Below are 24,398 nucleotides of genomic sequence, written 5' to 3'. Positions count from 1 at the left end.
TGTTTTTGACGGAGCGGTCCCAGCGATAAAGGTTCGGTCCTGCTTTGGAAGCAGGCGGTGAGTAAAACTGCTTCAAATGTCTGTTGCTGGCTATCGTCGAGTAAGTAAACAACAGTAAACGACACGATCGCGTATAGTTAATTTATCAATGGAGCATGCGATTGATGGTGTGTGTTTAAATACATTTGTTTAGCTAACCACTGTAGGTGTCTGTTTATTGTAAAACCACCCAAACATAAACCTAGGGGACTTTCTCACAAAGCGTGCTTCGTCATTCAAATGCGCTACTCCATTGTTTTTCTATACACTATCTGACGTACAAAACCCGTTTTGCTTGCTACTGCTAAGGTTTCTTTTATAAATATAATAAAACTAAAGACTTTTCGGAGATATGAAGGATGCAATACTACTCTATAGGTACTCAAGATTGACATGAGATTGACTGAAACTCCCCCCTTTAAAAAACCACAAACATGCCGGATGTGCGAGTCGGACGGTTAAGTAGAGAGGTTTAGATAAACAGGATTGAGTGATCAAGTATCAGTATTTAACCTGACTAAAATATATTTATTTAGTGTTATCCACATTATATTCAGTCCCTCCAGTTTTTCGTGACTCCGCGATCGCTGAATACAATGCAAAATCTGCAAAAATGTTGCATTTTTTTTGCGATCCTGCATAATTTGTCATTTCACTGCAAAATAATAAAACATTTTTTTTACAAATCACAAAAAAATATAAAAAATCTTATTTGTCCTCCTATAATTTGTTTATTGGTCCTTATTTTATTACTGACTGTTTACTTGACTAATTCATTATTTGAGAACTTTTTACTTATATTAGGCAACTGCTTATTGCTGTGAATTACTTTTCCCAGAAATTACAAGTGATCCAAGTGATGTTATTAAAGCTACATAGTACACCAATGGACTAGCCTTTTTTAGTAAGATATCAATATAAACAAGATTTGTGCATTTTGTTTGTTCTGTTGTCGTGTGTGGACACATGAGGACAGCTTTTGCATTAAATCTCTTAGCTACAGTAGGAAATTAAACCATGTGATCATCATGTGATGATGACTGACAGGGCAGTTTAAACAGCGACAGGATGCACGTAACAAAGCGTCAAAGTCGGTTACAGATGATGAAGTGCTGTGTCTCAAAGCTTGCATACTTTTCTGCCACACACTCAAAAGTATGTACTTTTTCTTCACAAAAAGAGTACATAGTTTTAGGTCGTAGTATAAATAGGCGAATTTGGGACTCAGCAACACTTTATCTCTCTGTTGATAATGCTATCAGCTGAGCGTAATGGAGGCGGGATTGATTAGAGGTTTGGCTGAATGGACTACTCGGTGTCACGTTCATAAACATATGACTCCACACAACATGCTGAGGCAGCAAAGTACAGGAACGGAGTGGAGTTTGTGGAGAGTTTTAGTTTTGGAGACTGTTAGGATGTTGGAGGCAACAGCTGCTCCCACTGTGTGATTAATGAGGTAAGACTCGAGGCAGACAGTACTGCCTCTTCCCTCTACCTCCAATCAAAACACAGCCTGAGCCAATGCCTACTGAACATAGCGGGTCATAATAACATCACGCAGACCCAGCTTCTCCCTGCAGCACGGTGGAAAGGAGGGGTCAGCAGAAAGCTGCAGATCAACGGCTGCATATATTATTTCCTGCTAAGCAGCCTAAGGAATCAATGATTAGCAAGGAAAGAAAACGGGACACGAAAACGAGAAATGTCCTTACGCATATGTGGCAGAAGTGACCCGCTGTGACGCCCTGATTCAAGGCCTTCATCTGTATTCTTCGAGTCTCTGCCAGGCAGGAAGCGAGGGGAGGCAAAAAGGCTCCCAGAATTCCCCACGGTGGGACTGATTAGAATAAAAGACCCACAGTACTGGGGGAACGAGCTCCTGGGAGCCAGGGCACATTAACAGCACTAAGAGCCGTTTCATTCCAGCTCATTGCATGGCTCACAGATCAAGGCTCCATAGTCTTTCTGACATAAAACTGCCATCAGCATTTCTCTCCTCCGAATGACAGTCTATAAACCGCTAGGCAAACTCCATAATTTGCTTTTGGGTGGTGATCTCGCAAATGGAAGCCCGAGACGTTCGGGTGGCGGCGACGTAAACAGTGCAAATGAAATTTGATAGGAAAATAGTGTAGGTGGCTCGAGCGTCCCCACGGCCCACTTCATTTGAAACATACGCCTATAGCAGGGTACGCCCGTGCATATATATCTGCAACCGCGCTGCTGCGAATGTGACTTTAAATAAGACGAAGGAGGTGATTTACCAAACTCCACTGAGGATCCATTCTAAAACCCGAGGAGAAACAGACATATTCCCCTATTTATTGCAACCGCTGTGTTTACTGATGAATGCAGCCCATCACTTTGAATGATATCGGAGAAAGAACAAAAATTAGACGTTTGCTGCCTGTCGGATGACCCACCACTGTTTTCATTTCATCGTAATGAAAATCCATCCATCCTGCAGTTGGATTTTATTCTAATCTCCTTGGAATTAAACAGACGCTTCAATGCCATTTTTGGGACTCCTCACCTTTTGCGTTCCGACTAATAAACAGCGCAGTGCAAAAGAGAAATGAGTTCTGAGATGAGCGCTGTGGATGTGTGGGTTTAAGTGAATCATGCGCACCGGCTGAGATGTTCTGCGTCTCCATCCAGCTGGCATAACGCAGCCTCTGCTCCGAGCGTCACACAGCCATTCCTTCGCACTGTGCAGCCGACTAACCAATGAGATGAAAAAGCCCTGAAACTAATTGGCCACTCTGACGGCACTGTGGGAATGTGTTTGAAGTTTTCACACTGGGACTTTAACACTCTTGCTGACTCAGTTGAGCGCTCTGCTTCTGATCAGGCAGAGAGGCCCACAGGATGCATCAGGCTCAGTCTCTGGTTAATACTGCAGCAGTGGGAGGTAGGCTAGCAAACATCCATCAAATTAAACCTTTAACTATATCTTTTGCACTATAAATCTAAAGTCTGGTCAACACTGATGCTTATTTTATCCCAAGACAGGTCACTTAGATTGCTCTGTCTGAACGACACATAATACAACCAGCCCATAGATCAATTTTTATGATGATTATGGGGTGAGTACAACTGAAATCCATGACACAAAAATAACAGACTGGTGTGAAACAAAGTGTCAAGTGATTCAAATAATGACACTGCAGTTTCCATGGCAGTACACGTCAGTGTTGTATATTTTATATATATATATATATATATATATATATATATATATATATATATATATATATATATATATATATATATATATATATATATATATATATACACACACAGTGAGGAAAATAAGTATTTGAACACCCTGCTATTTTGTAAGTTCTCCCACTTAGAAATCATGGAGGGGTCTGAAATTGTCCTCGTAGGTGCATGTCCACAGTGAGAGACATAATTTTTTTAAAGAATCCAGAAATCACAATATATGATTCTAATAAGTATGACTGGGGCCATGTATTGCGAGATTTTGGGGAACAACCTCCTTCCCTCAGTTAGAGCATTGAAGATGGGTCGAGGCTGGGTCTTCCAACATGACAATGGCCCGAAGCACACAGCCGGGATAACTAAGGAGCGGCTCTGTAAGAAGCATATCAAGGTTCTGGCGTGGCCTAGCCAGTCTCCAGACCTAAACCAAATAGAGAATCTTTAGAGGGAGCTTAAACTCCGTGTTTCTCAGCGACCTGACTGATCTAGAGAAGATCTGTGCAGAGGAGTGGGCCAAAATCCCTCCTGCAGTGTGTGCAAACCTGGTGTAAAACTACAGGAAACATTTGATTTCTGTAATTGCAAACAAAGGCTACTGTACCATTTTCTCAGGTGTTCAAATATTTATTTGCTGCTGTATAATACAAATGAATAGTTTATAAAAATCATACATTGTGAGGAAAAAAAAATCTCTCTCACAGACACCTCCATGATGTCTAATTGGTACAACTTGCAACAAAATAGCAGGGTGTTCAAATACTTATTTTCCTCACTATATACAGTGTATATATATTGTAAAGTTAGCATTGGCTAGGCTGATAAGTCAAGGCTTACCTGGCATGATAGGTTGGCCAGGCATGCTCATGGGGGCCATTCCGAGGTTGTTCATTGCAGTCGCCCAAGCATTAGGGTCCGACATGGGCATCGCTAAAGAGTTGGAGTCCATGGCAATATTTCGGAGCCCCTCTGTGAGAGAGAGAGAGAGAGAGAGAGAGAGAGAGAGAGAGAGAGAGAGAGAGAGAGAGAGAGAGAGAGAGAGAGAGAGAGAGAGAGAGAGAGAGAGAGAGAGAGAGAGAGAGAAATTAGCCTATATTTAAAAGTGTTTGTCTCTTCTGAAAGACCCAAAGGACAAATATTAAAATGTTGAAGAGGAACACGTTCGAATCTCCAAAGAAGACCGTAATTATAATTCCTGCAAAGACCTTTTAGGGATGAGGTTGTTTGTGGTCACGTGGAACACTGGTCATGTTTGTGATCATTTCTTTTTATTTATTTATTTTAAGTTCTAACAAGTCTGTGATGATGATCAAAAATACAGTCAAAAAACCATTAGAAAGGAATAAAGTGCTGTCCATAAATAACACAATGCTAAAAATGATAAAATAAGATAGCAACAATAACGTACAACCAGCATAAATCACACAAATAATCACTCGCATTTCTTAGACCTAATCAAATGCTGAAAGCTTGGTAAAATAATGTCTTCAGGTCGCTTGTAAAAACGTCCATGTTTGATGAGGATTTTATAGAGAACGGAAACACATTACAAAATGCCGCAGCCACAACAGAAAAGGCATGATCTCCACTATGCCTCAAACCAGAACGCGGGACGGTTCTTGTCATTAGATGATGTCATTATTATTAAAGCAGCACTAGGTAACTTTTCAACCTTCAAAATATATTTTTTAAGACTCTTGTGATGATAAATCGACTTACAATAGGTTGAATGACACGTCTGCCATAGCCTGATGGGGTCTGTATCGTTTTTAATCGTACTTTTAAACTTCGGGTTTCGGGTAGTAACCCGAGAACAAAAAGAACTACAAAATTCGACTGCTTTACGGCATATACGTCACTTCCACCAACACCCACACTTCCTTAAATTCGGACGTGCGAGCCCAACTTTGTTCGTCGGATAATATAGTCATGTCCGAAGCAGCAGAGACAAATAAGAAAGAATAGGTTTTGTTGGAGGAAAGCAATAAGAGGAAACAAAAAAGTGATGGGATTAAAGGCAGGACGAGGATCAGCATGTGACCAGGGTTTGCTCGTCGGCGTGAGCTGGAGGAGGCGTGCCCGACCGATGCTGTCATGCTTGTTACGGTGATTACCTACCACTCAAACATTGAACTGAAGTATCATATAGATTCTGTAAAACGGTAACCAATAGACTACTATAATGACGCTGGCTTGTAAACGTAAGCATCGTGATTATTTGGCGTTTGAAAAAAATAAAACCCATGAAATTATATTCATATGACATGCTGAAGCATATGCCACTGACTGTAACGTTACCTGGGATGAAGACATTTCACACGCGCCGCCAGAAGAACTCTGAACTCCTCTTGCAGTGTTCAGGCGACCTGTTAGCGCTGCACTGACCCGCGGCGCCACTTTTATGAAGTTATTTGGCCCGCACCGCACCACTGTATATATTTTTACAACCCGCCGCGCACCCGCGACCATTAAATAGACATACGGGGTCCGCGGGTTATGAGACGACCGACGCATCACTAGTTCAGGGCTATCAGGGTTGTCATGTCAACAAATGCACGCGCGATGGCATCCCCTGTTGTAGGATTACAGATCTTACGACAGTAGTTGAGGACATTATTTTTTCCAAACTGTAGGGGGACCCCGAGAGCAAAAGTAGCCAAGTGGGGCTTTAAAGGGGTGATGAATTGAGGAATCAACTTTCCCTTGAGCTTTTGATATATAAAAGGTCATGGTAATATAAGATTAACCTGTAAGTTTCAGAGCAGAAAACGTCCTTGTTAGTCAAAGAAAAGCTTTTATAGACACCAGGCCCAGAAAATGGTCCTGAGCTTCATTCTGAAGTCAGTGCGTGACGAAACACCAACTCTACCGCGTGTCTAATTCAGTAGCCCCGCCTGCCGACTCATGGAGGGCTCGTGCTAGCTGGTCAACAACTATTTAAGATATTGCCCTATTCCTGTTTGTCGAAGAACACAGTCGCTGCATTAGCTTCCTTTGGATCCTAATATTAGGAATGAGGAATGAGTGGTTGAACTTTATTTTTAATGAAGTTCCAGCTCATGTGGGGAAGACATGTTCACTTCAGTTCACTGCGGAATCGTTTGTAAACAAATCTCCGGTCGATGCTGGATTTGGATCTGACAGGAATGGTGCAACACACCGACGTGAGTAAAATGTGTTTTTATATGTAATAGTACTGCATTGTTATAGATCGTTTTGCTTATGTATACGTTAGGGGTTGCACCGACTAGTCGACCTTAATGCTCTGTCATGATGCTTTAAGCTTGATGTCGACTAGTAGCTGACCTATAGAGGGCGCAACAGGATAAACAATTTCCTGACAGGCAGGCTCTGTTTTTAACAGTTAAAAATGACAAATAAATGCATACTACAAGAGCTCTCCACAAGACATGTTTAATTATACCATCTGGATGCTCAAAATTGATCAGGAGAATGCAGGCTTATTGTACACGTAAGTTAATCATCTCGCTAAACTGATGCGCGTTTGCATTTGCCACTCACATAGCCGATCGCACATCACGCGGAGATCGCGCGCACGTCATTCAAAACCATTCAGTAGCCCAGAAATGTATTGTCAACACTGTTCTGTGATTTATCAATAAAATAGCTTAGAAACTGAAAAGTTCTAGCATATATTTCTTGATAACTAAAACTCACAACTTCACTATTAGTAGAGACTATCTACCGCTGTCAGGTAGAATGAATTCACATGCAATCACTCACTAATGCATTCATATACATGTAATCTTTATTGTGCTACTTTATCTGTATCTTATTCAGAACGAGCAGAAATCTGTGAGAAATATAATGACCATAAGACAAAGAAGCTGTTTTGTAGGACCAGTAACCTGCTATAACCATGCTATAGCTGTCCTGTGCACAAGAAGACCCGTGTTCGCGTCTCAGCTCGAGGTTCAAGCTTTGTTCTTTATTGACGTCATCCGCAACTAGTCGACGTCGACTCGACTTCCATCACATAAATGTCGACTTTAAAAAATCGGAAGTCATTCAACCCCTAGTGTACGTGTCTAACAGAACATACCTTTAGTACGCTGGACTCAGACACGTATGGGCCAGGGCTCGCAAAGCCTGGCAGGCCGATGAATCTCTTATTCCTTTATTGTTCTGCTATTCTCTCTCAGTCTCTCTCAAGTTGACATTTGAAGGGCTCATTCTGGTTTGCCGCATCTCCCTCATTCTATCCTCTCTCATGTCACTGAACCAAGCCTGCAGTATCCCTCTCAGAAACTGAAGCTTTCGCGCCTCGATCCCCCAAACATCATAAACTTATCCTCATTTAATTGTAAACAATTACTTGCAAGTTATCCCTTTATCTCAGTAAAGCACTCATACTAAATGAGCAATTTACAGCCATCACAATTTACAGTTATAAATCATCAGCATATAAATTATAATTAATATTGTACAGTAAGAGTAATGTTAAGAAATATTATAATATTTTTAAATACCATATATGTGCATCATTACTCCAGTCTGAACCTAAACCTTTGGATGCTAGTGTACTGTATACTGCATTATGCTTAAAGATGTAAACGTATCAGTGAGGAAACACAGGGGAGACCCTTTTTGAATAAGCAATGGGACATGCTTTGCTTTCACTAACAGTTTTAAAAAGTATTGAGAACAGTTTGGAAATCACCCAGTTTGATTTATTGGACTATCTAAAAAGCACATTCGGGGTTAAATGTGTTAATCTACTGGTACTTTGTATGTAAATAAGTAATATATGGGTTTTAAACGTCTGAGCTGAGAACTGGAACCCGAGTCGAGAGAGGCGAGATGTGGTGTCTTTGTCAGTTTTACCCATAAAACATATTTTCTTATGATAAATTGGGCACTGATTTTCTTCTGAAAACCAATTTATGTACTATTAACACAGCAGAGGTGCCAATGTGCGTTAGAAAATAACAAACACTTCAGAGAAAACAGACTGCCATTTTTATAAGGCATAACTGCTGCCAAAGGTCTGATAAACTTCAGTATCGCTCACCAAAAGTATGAACGCTAAACAGAGAAATAGAGTTCAGAAAGTTCCCATATTTGAGGTGTGACCACTGGGCTTACAGTGTGTGTGTGTGTGTGTGTGTGTGCCTGTGTGCGCATGCGTGTGTGTGTGTGTGTGTGAGGGAACATGTGGTTCCTGCATGGAGTGGGCGGCAGTCACGTGGATGTGAGGAGATCATTTCCACTAACTACTGAGAAATTGTCTTTGTGGTTGGTCAGGGAATTATTATAAAGAAAATAATGAAAAACGGCAGCGATAATTAGTTCTCCGGTTATCCAGAGGGATATTAAAGGGGGTTTTGTCAAACATCTAAAAAAGAGCACATTAATTTAGAACAGAAAACAAAAAAAATGACCTTCCCGACTCTTCTCTCAGGGGTTTACGGTATCTTTTAACATTTAAATAACGTCACGTCATGTCTGAATTAGCATAATTATATGTCAACAACTTTCAGCTGTTCTCTGAGATGAGTAGTCTCTATGGCAACAGTATTGATCCATGTGCAGCTTTGTTGTTCATAATTAATTTATATTTATTCACCTCTATGCTATTTTGCAAAACACATTTGGAGAACTGGAACCACTTGCAGAACTACCTTTAAATGCGGATGGGCTGCCATTTAATTAAAGGGTTAGTTCACACAAAAATGAAATTTATGTAATTAATGACTCCCCCCCTGACTTTTGATCCATTTAAGGTATCCTTGTTGAATATTAATTACATTTAAAGAGTAATAATATTTATTTAAGTCTGTTTAATAATCTAATCATCACAATTTCACAATCTCTCTTTCATTCTGACAGCTAATATGCCATTAACACGTGGACAGTGAAATTGTGCATTTTGGCCCATTAACATGCATGTAATGCTTGTGACGGTGCGGTAACAGAGTAAGAGAACGCGGATGGTGAGACTTGCTCCAGGCAGAAATCGCAGAACTGTTCTCCCTGATTCGTTTCCAGTCCGCACCGCTCACACACACTCTAATCAGCAGGCCAGAGGACCATTACTAAAACCTGATCCACTGAGTAAACTCACTGCAATCAAAGCATCACACTGTGTAAGTGTTTAGGATTACTATGGATAATGCAATGCCTCAGAAGACTGAATCCGAAGCCCAAACTTTACCTCCTAATGAAAATACGTACTTTTGTCAACAAGCTGTGGATCTGAAGTTTGTTTGGTCAGGAACTGGAACTCATTAAAAGCTCTTTCAGTGGCAAGCAAAAATGCAGTTTTAAGATTGCTTCAAAGATTACTCAATAACTCAAAGATTACAGCACAGGATGTTTGCTGGACCAATCGCTTCCTCTGCCAAGCCTGAAGAGGCCATTTGTCTTGCCAGGATGGAGAGGAAAATGAGAATGATGACGCAGCAAAATCATCCAAAGAGTAAAACCACCTAAATGACTTTATATAAAAAAGTACAAATAAATAAATAAATAAATATAAATAAATAATAATAATATACCTATACCTTTCTTTAACTGCATGCTATTTGTTTTATATGTGGCTATATATACGTATAATAAGATGAGGTGAGGATTAATGACTAGTTGCCAAACAAGAATTAGTGACACTGACTGGTTCATCTAGAATGTTTTTTTTCTTCCTCTTTTTTTAAGATTCACAAGTTGATAGACAACAAATGGATTAGATGATTTAGAAAATATGTAGCTATGCTTTTAAAACAGAAGCCAAAAAGCACACATTGTCCATTTTCAGAGAGGCTTATATAGTATATATTTACTGTAGTAGATTGTCCTGACCTAACAAAACCACTTTGAGAGGAAATGACTTCCCAGGGGTCCATTTAATCTCTTTTGGTTTAAATGTCCTCTGGGTCTCTAAGTCACCTTTCTAAAACTTCTGAGAGAGGGAGCAATTAGAAAAAAAGCAGTTTGAAAGTCACAGGGGACAGATGGGGAATGTGTCCCCCATTGGCCTGTTTTTCTTCATCTATAGTTCTGTCTCTCTGCGCGCGCACACGCACACACACACACACACACACACACACACACACACACACACACACACACACACACACACACACACACACACACACACACACACACACTTTATAAGGTTGTTTCCTCATTGGACCTCAATTTAGGTTCCTACAGTGACATGAGTCCTCATGTGTTTGTGTGCATTCAAGGCTGAAGTCCCCACCAAGAGCACTTCATATAAAACATGAACGCACACACAACTTTTACCCTATGTGGTCACAAAACTTTCTCAATAAAGCTGTCCATGGCTCACTGCCCAAAGCTCCCTCAGAAGGCCAAGAAAAACTCAGAGACATTTATTTTACGATCTACAAGGTCTTAAGAGATAGTCGGACAATTACTGGCTCTTAAGCAACTGGGACTACTTTACCAGGAAGTTGTGGAGGATGAGAAGTATGAAGAGAAGTATGGAGGATTCATGCCCTCATACATAGACAATACTAATTTTTACCTGGATCATTTAAGGTATGGTTCACCAAAAAAATTCAAACCTAAATCATCCTAATGATTTTTTTAAAAACTGAATGACTTAGAAATGTCTCAGTGCATTGTTTTCTGTTAATTCAGTGCAATGAAAGTTAATGGGGTGCACTGGGGTAAAAAATAACATTGTATTATTATTATTATTAGTAGTGGTAGTAGTAGTAGTAGTATCAGTTGTAGTAGTAATAGTTGTAGTAGTATCAGTAGTAGTAACATCAGAAGCAGTAGTATCAGTAGTAGTAGTAGTATCAGTAGTAGTAACATCAGAAGCAGTAGTATCAGTAGTAGTAGTAGTATCAGTAGTATCAGTAGTAGTAGTAGTAGTAGTAGTAGTAGTATCAGTAGTAGTAGTAGTAGTAGTAGTAGTATCAGTAGTAGTAGTAGTAGTAGTATCAGTAGTAGTAGTAGTAGTAGTATCAGTAGTAGTAACATCAGAAGCAGTAGTATCAGTAGTAGTAGTAGTATCAGTAGTATCAGTAGTAGTAGTAGTAGTAGTAGTAGTAGTATCAGTAGTAGTAGTAGTAGTAGTAGTAGTATCAGTAGTAGTAGTAGTAGTAGTATCAGTAGTAGTAGTAGTAGTAGTAGTAGTAGTAGTAGTAGTAGTATCAGCAGTATCAGTAGTATCAGTAGTAGTAGTATCAGTAGTATCAGTAGTAGTAGTATCAGCAGTATCAGTAGTAGTAGTATCAGTAGTAGTAGTATCAGTAGTAGTAGTATCAGCAGTATCAGTAGTATCAGTAGTAGTAGTATCAGTAGTAGTAGTATCAGCAGTATCAGTAGTAGTAGTATCAGTAGTAGTAGTATCAGTAGTAGCAGTATCAGTAGTAGTATCAGTAGTATCAGTAGTAGTATCAGTAGTAGTATCAGCAGTAGTAGTAGTATCAGTAGTAGTATCAGTAGTAGTATCAGTAGTAGTATCAGTAGTAGTATCAGTAGTATCAGTAGTAGTATCAGTAGTAGTATCAGTAGTAGTATCAGTAGTAGTATCAGCAGTAGTATCAGCAGTAGTAGTATCAGTAGTAGTAGTATCAGTAGTAGTATCAGTAATAGTATCAGCAGTAGTAGTATCAGTAGTAGTAGTATCAGTAGTAGTATCAGTAGTAGTAGTATCAGTAGTATCAGTAGTAGTAGTATCAGTAGTAGTATCAGTAGTAGTAGTATCAGTAGTATCAGTAGTATAAGTAGTAGTATCAGTAGTATTAGTATCAGTAGTAGTATCAGTAGTAGTATCAGTAGTAGTACCAGTAGTAGTATCAGCAGTAGTATCAGTAGTAGTATCAGCAGTAGTAGTATCAGTAGTAGTATCAGTAGTAGTATCAGTAGTAGTATCAGTAGTAGTATCAGCAGTAGTAGTATCAGTAGTAGTATCAGTAGTAGTATCAGTAGTAGTATCAGTAGTAGTATCAGTAGTAGTATCAGCAGTAGTAGTATCAGTAGTAGTATCAGCAGTATCAGTAGTATCAGTAGTTTCAGTAGTAGCAGTTAACTAGTATTTTTAACAGTGCATATGCATATTTAGTTCTCTTGTCAATTGTGAACATATGTGCAGTATTATCTGACATTAAGTCATTGTGTATCATCCCAATACAAGAGCTGTCTAAACAGCTGTTAATTTGAGGTTTAATGTAATATTTTGATTTGCATACTGCATTATTGAGCACAAAGAAAATGGTAAACGGCCAACTATTGTATCAAAGGATACTACTATCATATAATGAATATGATCTAAAATACAACTTCCACAAACGCCTATGCATCTTTGTCATTCAGACGCCATGTAGATTACTTTTTCACTTCATAAGCAAAACTTGTTCTCTTTGGAAAGATCTTTCAAAGCAGAAAGTCTACTGGGACACGGCACAATTGCAAACCTACCTCATTATGCCAAACCATCACGATTTCAATCAGCCTTTTGGATCACCTTGAAAAGACAAGTTAAGCCAACTAACAACAAATGATTGTTGCTTTACACTTCAAGTGTCATATGCCAAGCCGAGAAGCCCTCCATTTGATCCCATAGATCACTTTTACAGGGCTCTGAGACAGACATTCACCAAGAAGGTTTCTTCGAAACACAAGGTGTTCCACTGTGGACAAGATAAGAGATAAGTGTTTTTTTAATGGGATAAACCCTTCAAAAAGAGAGCTCATGTGTCTCAAGAGCTGTACTAAATGCAATCTGCATTCATACATCTATGGATTACCCATATCTGAAGGCAGGAGGATGCGATCACTTGAGTAAATACACTTTCAACACGTTTGATTTTCCTATTGAATGATGGAATGGACGCTGAATGTCTGAGGTGTTCTCATCTGATTTAAGTGACCTGTAAGAGAGGACTTGAAGTGTTGTCTTAACGGTCAGAAATCAACTGGTTTGGAAGCCAATTAGTATAATGCATGAGGTAAAATGCACAGTATACAGTATATACACTACAGTGTTTTATCACTCTACACTACGTATGTGCACCAGTGTTAAAAGTCTCTTCTGCTCACCAAGGCTGCATTTATATTACTGAAAATACAAGGGAGCTGAAATATTGTGAAATATTATTAAAATGTAAAATAACTGTTTTCTATTTGAACAGATCATAAAATGTCATTCATTCCTGTGATGCAAAGCTGAATTTTGAGCATCATTACTCCATTCTCCAGTGTCACATGATTCTTCAGAAATCATTCTAATATTATGATTTGCTGTTCAAGAAATATTTATGATTATTATCAATTTTGAAAGCAGTTGTGTATTTTTTATATATATATTTTTAGGATTATTTGATGAATAGAAAGTTCACAAGAACAGTATTTATCTGAAATAGAAAGCTTTTGTAACATACTACCGTTCAAACGTTTTGGGTCAGTAATTTTTTTTTGGGGGGGAAATAACTTATAGATTGACAATATAGTTCAATATAGACAATTCCGGTTCTCTGGGAAAAAAATGGTGTTTGGGGGGTAAAATGTGTGTTATTTAGGCAAGGTTGCCTACTAAAATTCGCATTCATGGGTCTATTACATCGCTTCAACCCGTAGACATGGAAAACAACCCGTGGGAAAACCGCAGACTTGGCAACACAGTGCAGTTGAGTTCTGTTGACATTTGACAACTAACGTAATGCGTCGCTTCTTTGCTCTGATTGGTTGTAGGTCTATCCAGTTGATGTCTTTCATTGTTCGGTTGAAATACGCCCCATAATCACAGCCCAATGGAGCAGTTTCAGACTCATTTCAGTATGACCACGTCAGGCTAAGTTTTTGCTGTAAGTTTTTTGCTGTAAGAGACTTACTTCAAATGTCAGCGATCAACACATTGATTTTGAAGACACTGAAAATGATAGTTTTAAGAATATTGAGCTCACGAAGATGAGCCAGATGCTGAAGGAACTGATAATGCTAAAGCACCCTCCCAAGCTCCAAAAGGTAATGTATTATGCCTTACATTATTCTTTTGTAATGATTATTAAAATATCACCTTTATACAATTGCAGTAGCTAGAGAGCCATTCATGTTAACATGTCACAGACCATATTTTCCAATAAAAGATAGCACCTAATGCATTAATAATACATTTATTTAAAAAAAGTGTCCTTAATATTATTTTACTATGCAGTAACCATTTTATCAAAGCTAAAAATGACTTTGTCAATAAAGTCTTGCCTAAAAGGGTTGAAGGCCCTCTCCCACACGCCATACCCAACCATGCCTCAGCGCTCAGCCTCCCGAACATCTATATCTTCAAAAATGCTCAGCAGAACACACCAATAATACACATCAGCACCGGAAATACTGACGGTTGAGTCACCAGCTGTCTTAAGTTAGTACATGTGAAGCGACATAATTGAGCGCACAGTGCTGTAACTCAATTCACATTTACAATTTTAGGCCTTTGCCAGCACCGAGTGGTGTTTGGAAAGCAAAAAAGGAATGAGAAAAACATTGCACATTCAGAATGTTTTTGTCCCCATCTGAATATGGTTTTATGAAAGCAAACGCGAGTCTGTTAAGTTGAAACAGATATTGTTGAATCTTGGCTCAGTTTCCCTGGCTCCTGTGAGCCCCGTCCGTAAGCGGCTTTCGGCGCAGCTCACCGTTTCTGCCTTGTTATAATGTGGCTGGCATTACCGACGAGGTGGTCGTGGGTCACACACCCCGGACCCATTCCAGCCCACGCTCACCAACATGACAGCAACAAGGTCTTTCTAACAATGCGATGAGTGCTGTGATCCGACGTCTGTGTGTTTACACACATTATTTATTTTCTCCGTCTCTCTTCTGGCTGGATTAAGGGAATAATTACTTTTGGGTTCCAGCTCAGTGGCAGTGACATTTCCCTCGCTGCTCTACATTCACCCCCCCCCCCCCCCCCTCCCCCAAAATGCACAAGTTAGGATGTGCGTGTCAGGGCTTTGAGCTCTGGAAGGGTTTTGTGTGAGCCGTTTCAGAGGGAAACGGGGTCTGACAGCACTGCTGGAGCAGCACCTGAGGAGTTTAATAGAGAGCATTCATCAATAAAGATCCATCATTACTAAACATTTCGCCTCGCTCACGAGAGATGCACTCGGGTGTGCAGACCACCATGTTACAACATCTATACACGAAAAATGACTGCTGAGAAATATATACGCCTGGAATAGCAGGCCATGAATACAGCGAGAGACGGAATCCCTAAGAAAACATGCAATGGCTTTTTACGTGGATCAGGGGCTCACTGAAGTTGAAACAGCCCTACTGTATGTCTGACAGTGATAGAGCACTTTTACATACGTGTCTGACACTACAACTACACATTTATTGTAGTAGACAATTCAGTGACTCTGAACATTTGGTCATATCTCCGGCCATCTTGGAAGGCAGAGACATTTGAATAGTTATAAATGTACTTTGACAAATGCAGATTAAATGATTAGTGGCTGACCAAAGAAACAGCTAGTGGCATTTTTCTCGTCGACCAAACAAGACAGAAAAAAACCCCAGCATGGAATCGTCAGGCTTCAAAAGTGAGACACATAACATGTACTACTACTGCTACAACTGTTCAAAATCTGTGTTGTGTAAAACGTTCTAAATGTTTTTAAAATAAGTCATTTATGCTCACCAAGGCTGTGCGTCTACTTTATATACATGCGGATGGCGTATTTTTAAAACGCTGTGAGCGTAAAGAGGTGCTGAGCGTCTATTTCACAACTCAAGCGCTGAGCATTCTGCTTTCTGCAGCGCTCATCACTGTAACTTTTCACCCAGTCGTCCAATTACATTGGAGGAGGGGCGGGACAAATACAACACCGACCAACCGCTGCCTTCTGCTTGTATGAAAACAAGCAGCGTAATAACAGAACAAATTTATTTAATACAAGAGCCAGAGCATTGTATCGACTTTTTTAAAATATAGAATCACTACAGATAACAACTCTCTGTAAAATGAGACACTAGTAACACTTACAAGATTTCGAATTATAGCAAAAAAACACAACAAAAAAACAATAGCGCTGCCAAACACTTGCAAGCGCTCACACATGTGGCCATTGTCAGCAAAGCACCTATAGAGTTTTCAACTGGCTAAACTTTTGATATTCATGCATGTTTTTTGTTTAGTTTTTTTTTGTCCAATATCTTTATTACCGAGGAAGAGACGACTTCACATTGCTACAGTGATCTGTCACATCACATAAGACAGGGGTTTTCAAACTGGGGTCCGGGGACCTCCAGATGTTTCTAAAGGGTCCCCAGAAAATTTCAGAGAATAAAAAGACGAAGCAAAAATGGATTAAAGTCAACTTTCATTTCTAAATGTTTCTCCTATTTCTTGTCTCCTATTTACATGCTTTCCAGAATTGTATTTGTTTTCTCACTATAGTCTCCTTTATCTCGCTCACTGGGGTTGTAAGGCAGTATTCTTAACGCAGTATAAGCTGCATACATTTATTGTGAATGTTGCTCATACAAATCATTTTTATTATAAAGGTTTATGCATCCAACAATCAGTATAGCCAATTTATGTTTGGAAACAATACGTATTTATAAAGTCACACTTACTATTATCTAACAGTTTAAATGTTTTTTGTTTGTTTTTTTCCCTACATAAAAAATATATAGATTGCTTTTAGGAAGGTGGCTTCATAAAAGATTCATTATATTTGGGGGTCCTTGGTATCATAAACTTTGAAAACCCCTGAATTAAGAGCATCAAAATGGCATTTATTGTTTGAATTTCATGATAAAATGGACAGAATTTGACAGCTGACACTCTGTTTCCTATCAGAAGCACAAAGCTCTTTTTGATTATTGGATGATAGGTGCTATAAATAATGTTCAGTGTAGGGAAAAACTGCGGACCTGGCAACCCTGTCTAGGGTCAAATAGAGCCTGCTTTAATGTCACTATTTTCTTAAACTGTTAATGCGTTATTAGGCATTAACTTAACCCTAAATTTAACACAATACTTGTTCTACACACACATAATGAGCTGCAGTCTGACACGTTTTTCTGTCCCCTTTTGATTTCTCATCAGCTGATACTGAAAATAATCAGCTAAAACATCAGTGCATCCTTAATTTAGTTTATTTTAAAATGTAATTTATTCCTTTGATGACAAAGCTGAATTTTCAGCAGCAATTACTCTATGATCCTTCAGAAATAATTCTGCATTGAATATAGTATTGGAAAGCCTACAGTTTGCTAATGAATTATACTGGGAAATGATTTTACTGCATTTATATAACGATAAATATATTATTATTATTACATGTAGAGTGAGCTGCACCAATCAAGATTAATCTTAAATCTTAAATCAAGGGCTATCATAGATGGGGGTGAAACACTCAGTTTCAGACAATCTCATGTCAACCTTGAGTGCCTATTGCATCCTTCATATCTCCAAAAAGTATTTAGTTTTATTATAGTTATAAAAGAAAGATAGGCTGTGCCAAGTGTTTCTGAAAAACAAACAAAAAAAAAAAAACAAAAAAAAAACGAGCAGCTGGAGGCATTTCATGGGCGGAGCTAAAGAATCCTGAGCGCACGCAGCTATTGTATATTATATTATTATTGTATATAATTTATATTATATTATTAGTATACTATTATATAAACGTTATCCTAAATCAACCATGGCTATCAATCAGATTCAACCATACATATATGCTCCAGAATCAGATCTAGAGACTGAAATTGAACAGAAGAAGCAGCAACAGCGACTACAGCAGGACACAAAGACACAAAGACATTAGAAGCAGTTTTACTCTGCCTGCTTCAAACACACGACCGTAAACCTTAACCGCTGGAACCGCTCCATCTTTCAGCATTAGACAAGCTACAAATCCTTGAACAAATAAAAAATAACTCCATCCACTGTCCCATTAACACTGGGTTCTTTGGGAAGCTGTACAGCGGTGACAGCGCTGACAACCAAAAACACTTCTTTGTTGACATTGTTGGTTTCATGAAGTCCTGCGACTGCAGCGCAGCCGGCGACTTCCCTAAAGCGTTTGCTCTTTCGCTCTAGTCACGGGTGCGCGTTCCGGGAGAAGAGCCAATACGTGTACAAGGACATTCCGCCACATCTGACGTCAGATTGAACTTGCGAGAAACTGGAAGGAGTATTTCATTTATCACAGGAATGCTCTTTCAAACGTCCAACTTTTTTTTTTGGATTAAAAATAAGCAAGTTCAGGTTAAATCATCATTTTGAACCTGGAATTAATTTATATTTATGATAAGTTCACTTTAATCCTGATGCTGATAACGTTAAACTCAGATTTAAATCTCAATCTTACATGTGGATTCACTTCAGAATTTGCTTTAATTATTGACTGTTTTTAAGCACTTTAATTGCTGGTTGCTGTTATTTTACTGTGCCTAAACAACACCTTAAAAATTGTACTCACTTATCAACACTTGGCTTTATACATGAATTTAAAAAAAAAAAACTAGTGAAGAAACTTGATGAGCTCATGCACACACTGATGCGCAATACGTTACTATCCATGACTGGGATCCTGAGAGACTGAAATGTGACGGAGCAAACCTTCAACAGAAGCAGCAGAAACTGCGAGAATGACATGAAAGGAGCAGCACTTCAGCTAATGCTTAAACACAGGGGTCAGCCATCACGATAAGCTGCTTTGAATTTCATATCAGCAGCTCAAACACAGGCTCATCATTGTCTCGGGCTCACTGTGGAAGTCAGGGCCTGCCACTGAGTCCCCATTGTGCATCCCTCAAACTGTAAGAAAGCAGACTACCAATAAAAGTCATTTAAATGATTTGACTTCATGGAACATTCTACGCCAATCATAGAAAATATAGACATTTAAAAGGTTTAGCAGTGGGTCAGGCTGTACTGTGGTTGAGATCCTAAGCCCTGCAGATAAGCCAATCAGAGCTCAGTGCTGCTGGTGCTTGATTTTTAGTATCTTCAAATATTTCTGCATGAATTATGTCATTACAAGTACAGCAGAGCTCATCGTCATCTTTAAAGTACTAGTCCATACTACCTAAAGACCATATCTGTGCACCTTGTTTGACTGAATTAACAGAGTGCCGTTTCCTTTCACTGGCCGGTGTTTGATCTGGAATTGTATAGGAGGACTCACACAACCTCTTTACTTGTACAAATGCTTGCACAAAGGGTTCAAAAAGAGATAAGTTCTTTTAACCCGCACAGCATTCTAGAACAAGAAATAATTAAAAAGTGACTCATTTCTTTTTAATGAGTTTGTTATAAATATATATATATATATATATATATATATATATATATATATATATATATATATATATATATATATATATATATATATTTTTTTTTTTTTTTTTTTAAAGAGCAATTTATTGACTTGATGTTTAATGTGCTATAGAGAAAGCAGAATTGAGTCATTAGGGTTAGGGTTAGATATAAGTTAAGCCCCTGGACACAAGTAAAAAAAAAAAAAAAATCAGAATCTTACAATAAAAGATTAAAACATATCAAATCACCTTTATTTATATAGCGCTTTTTACAAGTCCAACTGGTTCAAAGCAGCTTCACAGTGTTAACAGGATGATAATTTGATCCTATACAGCCGCTCGGGTGAAAACGGTGACGTTATCCAGCTAATTTCAATTACAGTATCATATAGTGTCAATGCAGGCAGATCAGTAATCTAGTTGAAATTTAGGTGTCCCCAACTGAACAAGCCAAGAGCCAAAGGCAACGATGGCAAAGAACCAAAACTCCTTCAAGGCCAGAATGGAGAAAAAAAAACCTTGGGAAAAACCAGCCAGTTCTCCTCTGGTCGATGAACAGACCACATATGATTATGATTCTGACAACATTGCAGGTCTTAAGTTATATTAGGTAAATAGATATTCGTAAGATTATTCGAAATATTGTAAAAATGGTAAATGGTACAGTTAAAAAGAATGGTTAAAACTGTTCATTTGTTAGTTTGCACAAGTATATGGCAAGCTGTTATGACTTTTATTCATTCATAGGATTTGAATTCTTGATATCTACAATTTAATTTTCACTTGTTAAAATGCTAATTTATTTAATTTAAACTATTTAACTTCAACTAGTAAAACTAATTCTTGATATCAGCAATTGTATTTTCACTAATGTATTGCTACTAGTGACAATGTTCATTTCTCATATCATGAATGTGATTGTTACTAGTAAGAAAGCCATTTTAGATATTTAAAAATTATCAATATCAGGAGTTGAATTCTTGATATCTGAAATCCTAATTGGTGATATTAACTGAATTTGAATGGCAGGTGACATTTCACTAGTGAAAATACAATTACTGATGTCAAGAATGAGAGTTTTTACTAGTTGAATTTAAAATGTTTATATTAAGAAATAGCATTTTATGTAGTGAAAATGTAATTTTTGATATCAAGGCCGTTACACAACAAAGTTTTTGGGGTCTGAAAACTAGCTTTTAGAAATGAGATTTTAAAGTGCAAGGTTTTGAAAACAGTGCCTTTATCGTCTCCATGTAAACAACAAAATCTTGAACGGTGACGTCATTACATGTTCACGCATGAGTATTACGTGTTCGCGAGGTGTTTCTTGACAAAGTGGCATCACCAACTGCTGGCCTAGCATGCATAATACAGCTCTTTTAGTCATTTTCACAGATCTTTGTGAACTTGATATTTCTAGAATTCCTCTTTATTTCAAAGTGCTTGGCTGTCTACAGCTGAACAGGCTCTCTTAACACAATATACCCTGAAGTCCTGGAGCAGCAAAAGAGCTGCTTCTACCCGAAACACCCTAACTTTGACTGGGAGGACTTTTGAAATACAGGACCTCGTCCAGACAGAAGCCAAACCGCAGTTTCTTTTTCTGTGACACATTACACTTAACGGTTTCTTACATTTGGGGTTTTATGTTACATTTTAGTTTGTTAAATTACAGTTTATTGCACTTGTTAATGCAACGTGTGTCACCATGATGGTGTTTTGTATTTGTCTTAGTGTTTTTTTAGTATTTATTGTATGATACTAAGAAGTAGTAGAGAAGTTACTTGTGATGACCTTTGACTCATCATGTGGGTTTCTCTTTGTTTTTAAGGTGCTTGTCAGTACATTATAATGATAAAAATATATTTTAGTAATTTGGTATATTCACATTATTTCAGGTAATGAAATCTTTTTTTTCTTCTTTCTTTTAAAGGTCCCGTTCTTTGTGTGTTTTCGAAGCTTTGATTATGTTTACAGTGTGCAATATAACATGAGTTCATGTTCCGCGTATAAAAAAACACAGTATTTTTCACACAATTGACTTATCTGTACTGCGCTGTTTCCTCTGTCCTAAAAACGGCCTGATGATTTCCTTGTTCTATGAAGTCCCGCCTTCAGAAACACGTAACGAGTTCTGATTGGGCCAGCGCTTCCCGTGTTGTGATTGGACAGCAGCTTAGCGCACTTTGCCCGGAAAGGTCCCGTCTCTTACCATAACGGGGAGATGCAAGCGCTGAATGCGCGCTCTTCTCCTCGTGGGAGAGCAACAAAATCACGCCCCCAATTTTACATGTTCTTGTGGGCGGAGGGTTAGTCAACAAACGGTTCTAGTGACGTCATTCCTGAAGGGAGTGCAGTGGTGTAGTCCAAACCGGCCGTTCGCTGTAGGCTTTGAAAGGGAACTTCTGTTAAATAAAATATCTCGCTTGGCATTGAACTTTGAGCTTTATAATTTTACAGGTATTATTTATGCTCTAACAGCAACATTACACACTAACTAAAGTTTGAAAGATGGAATCGCGAAGAACGGGACCTTTAATTAAATTTCAATCTGCAAATCTATAATGTTGCTACTAACTCAGTGCATCACAGCGTGGTATGGTAACAGCACCAGTCACGACTGCAAAGCCCTGCAAAGAGTGGTGCGCTTGTCCGAGCGCATCTCAGGGTCAGCTCTCCCGTCTCTGCAGGACATCTACATCAAACGATGCAGAGGTAGAGCTATAAAAATCATCAAGGACATTAATCACCCAGCCAACCCCCACTTCACCCGGCTGCCTTCTGGTAAGCGCTTCCGTAGCCTGATGGCCAAAACTGAGAGACTCAGGAGGAGTTTCTTCCCACAGGCCATCAGACTCCTGAACGCTGTCACTTAACTACATGTGACTTCACCTCACTTCAGAATTAACAAACTCACATACTGATATTGCACTGCACTTTATTCTTGTGTTTCATGTAACTACTCATTATAATGCTGTTTGCACATTACACTCCTGCACTTGTTATCCACAGATTATTTTTATAGTCTCCAGTTTACTTTATCTCACTTATTTTATTCCACATCTCTTATTTCTTTTACTTGATTTATTCATAATTCTACATATGTATATATATATAGCACCTTATCCTATTCCTATTTTATCCTAACCCTATTTTATAATTTATTGTGCTTTTTTTGTTAATTGTTATTTGCTGTCCATGGAGCGGACCTGTTTACATTTCACTGCCGGTTGTATTCTGTATAACTGTGTATGTGACAAATAAAACTCTTGAACTTGAACTATTCGTTTTTTTGAAATGATAAAGTTCTGGCAAACCACGGCTGGTGCTTTTCCCCTCTGTATTTTTATTTATTTATTTCTTCTGAGGTAGTGGGGCACAGAGGTTTAAAAGCTTTCCCTCTGATTTTCGCCTTGTCCCTGTGCTGTCTCTCTCAGCTCTCAACACTTGCATCTCACTTTCAGGCTTCGCTCTGACTTGAATCAGCACAGAGGTGACGGTGATGGGCTCTGTTAGAGGGGCTGGGGTTTACCGGTTTTTCCCTCCAGCTATCCCAGGGGATGTGCCTTTGTTCCTGTACAGAGATGTCTGACATATGCACATGGAGAAAAGGCCATTGCCCTGACATGAAACTGCATTCACATCCCATTTTACTTCTGCAATGGGATGTTCTTCACAGTAAACAAGAATATTCAACGAAAGGGGTGGGAAAGTTGTTTGGGACGTCGGAGTCGACTTTCATGCCACAATTTCAGCCTTAAAAATGCATGAAAGCCCAGAATCTGAATACACCAGAGATATCCTGTATTTATCCGTTATGTGTCTGCATTCAAAACGAGTGCCACATGTCACAGGCACATGAATGCAAATTCTAAATGGGTTCATCTGTAGAGAAGAAAAACAAGTGTTTTTCTTTTTCTTTTACTGTGTTGAAACAGCACCGGCATTTGACGATGTTAACGCTTCGTTAATGAATAAATGAGTAGGGCGGGTACTGAGTTAAGAGTTTAGTAATAAAGTGTGGTGCTGTTTTGCTTACCCATTAGAAGTCATCTTTCTGCAGTCTTCCCCCTATTAACTTTAATTAATCACAACAACTTAATTAACAGAGCTTAATTATTACAGAGGAGTAGGCTGAGCTGTTTGAAACGGAGTGCCTCCATGGAGAAACCTAAATTCTCTAAAGTACTGCACATACTGAAGATGCTGGTAATGATGCCCCGTCCTTTTGTAAAGAGCCTAATATATATATATATATATATATATATATATATATATATATATATATATATATATATATATATATATATATATATATATATATATATATATATATTATATGTTTTTTTCATATATGTATCTATTATGGCATATAAGCCACGGTATAGGGTAAAACTTGTCATACCAGATCTCATACGATCTCTTAATGAACTTTTTGAAGCATCAAAGTGTCAGTTGTGTAGCTGTCAGTGGAGTGACAGAAATCTCTCAGATTTCATCAAAAAGATCTTCATTTGTGTTCTGAAGATGAACAAAAGTCTTACAGGTTTGGAACGACATGAAGGAGAGTATTAAATGACAATTAAAAAGTTTGGGTGAACTATCCCTTTATCACCGCTGAAAAAATAAATCAAAAAAAGGTTTTGTTTTGTTCAACATGAGCCATCTGCTTGCGAATCCTTTCATTATAACCAACAAAGTGTAAACACAATTTAACAATGTCTTTTTCTTTAGAACGGGATATTCTTGAGAGTGCAGTGAGCTTGCTCTTTAGAGACTGACAGCCTTAGTGATTATACTCTTTTCTTCCTTTGTTTATTACCCATTCACAATAGAAGTTCAGATCAAACAACAGTTATACCAGTACAATC

The 24,398-nt window shown here is 38.4% G+C and overlaps 1 protein-coding gene across 7 annotated transcripts in view; it reads right to left on the bottom strand.

Moving 5' to 3' along the window:
- Positions 1-24,398, bottom strand: part of enox2 (ecto-NOX disulfide-thiol exchanger 2) — a 360,733-nt gene that overhangs the window by 94,033 nt on the left and 242,302 nt on the right. For all 7 annotated transcript variants that reach the window (XM_067457977.1, XM_067457978.1, XM_067457979.1 and 4 more), the window contains one exon: positions 4,102-4,233. In XM_067457977.1, coding sequence (XP_067314078.1) covers positions 4,102-4,233 — 132 coding nt within the window. The remainder of the gene's footprint in view (positions 1-4,101; positions 4,234-24,398) is intronic.

Source organism: Pseudorasbora parva, chromosome 11, assembly GCF_024679245.1.
Source record: "Pseudorasbora parva isolate DD20220531a chromosome 11, ASM2467924v1, whole genome shotgun sequence".
Classification (NCBI taxonomy): domain Eukaryota; kingdom Metazoa; phylum Chordata; class Actinopteri; order Cypriniformes; family Gobionidae; genus Pseudorasbora; species Pseudorasbora parva.
The sequence above is the reverse complement of the archived record's forward strand: the minus strand, read 5'-3'. Positions and strand labels throughout refer to the sequence as shown.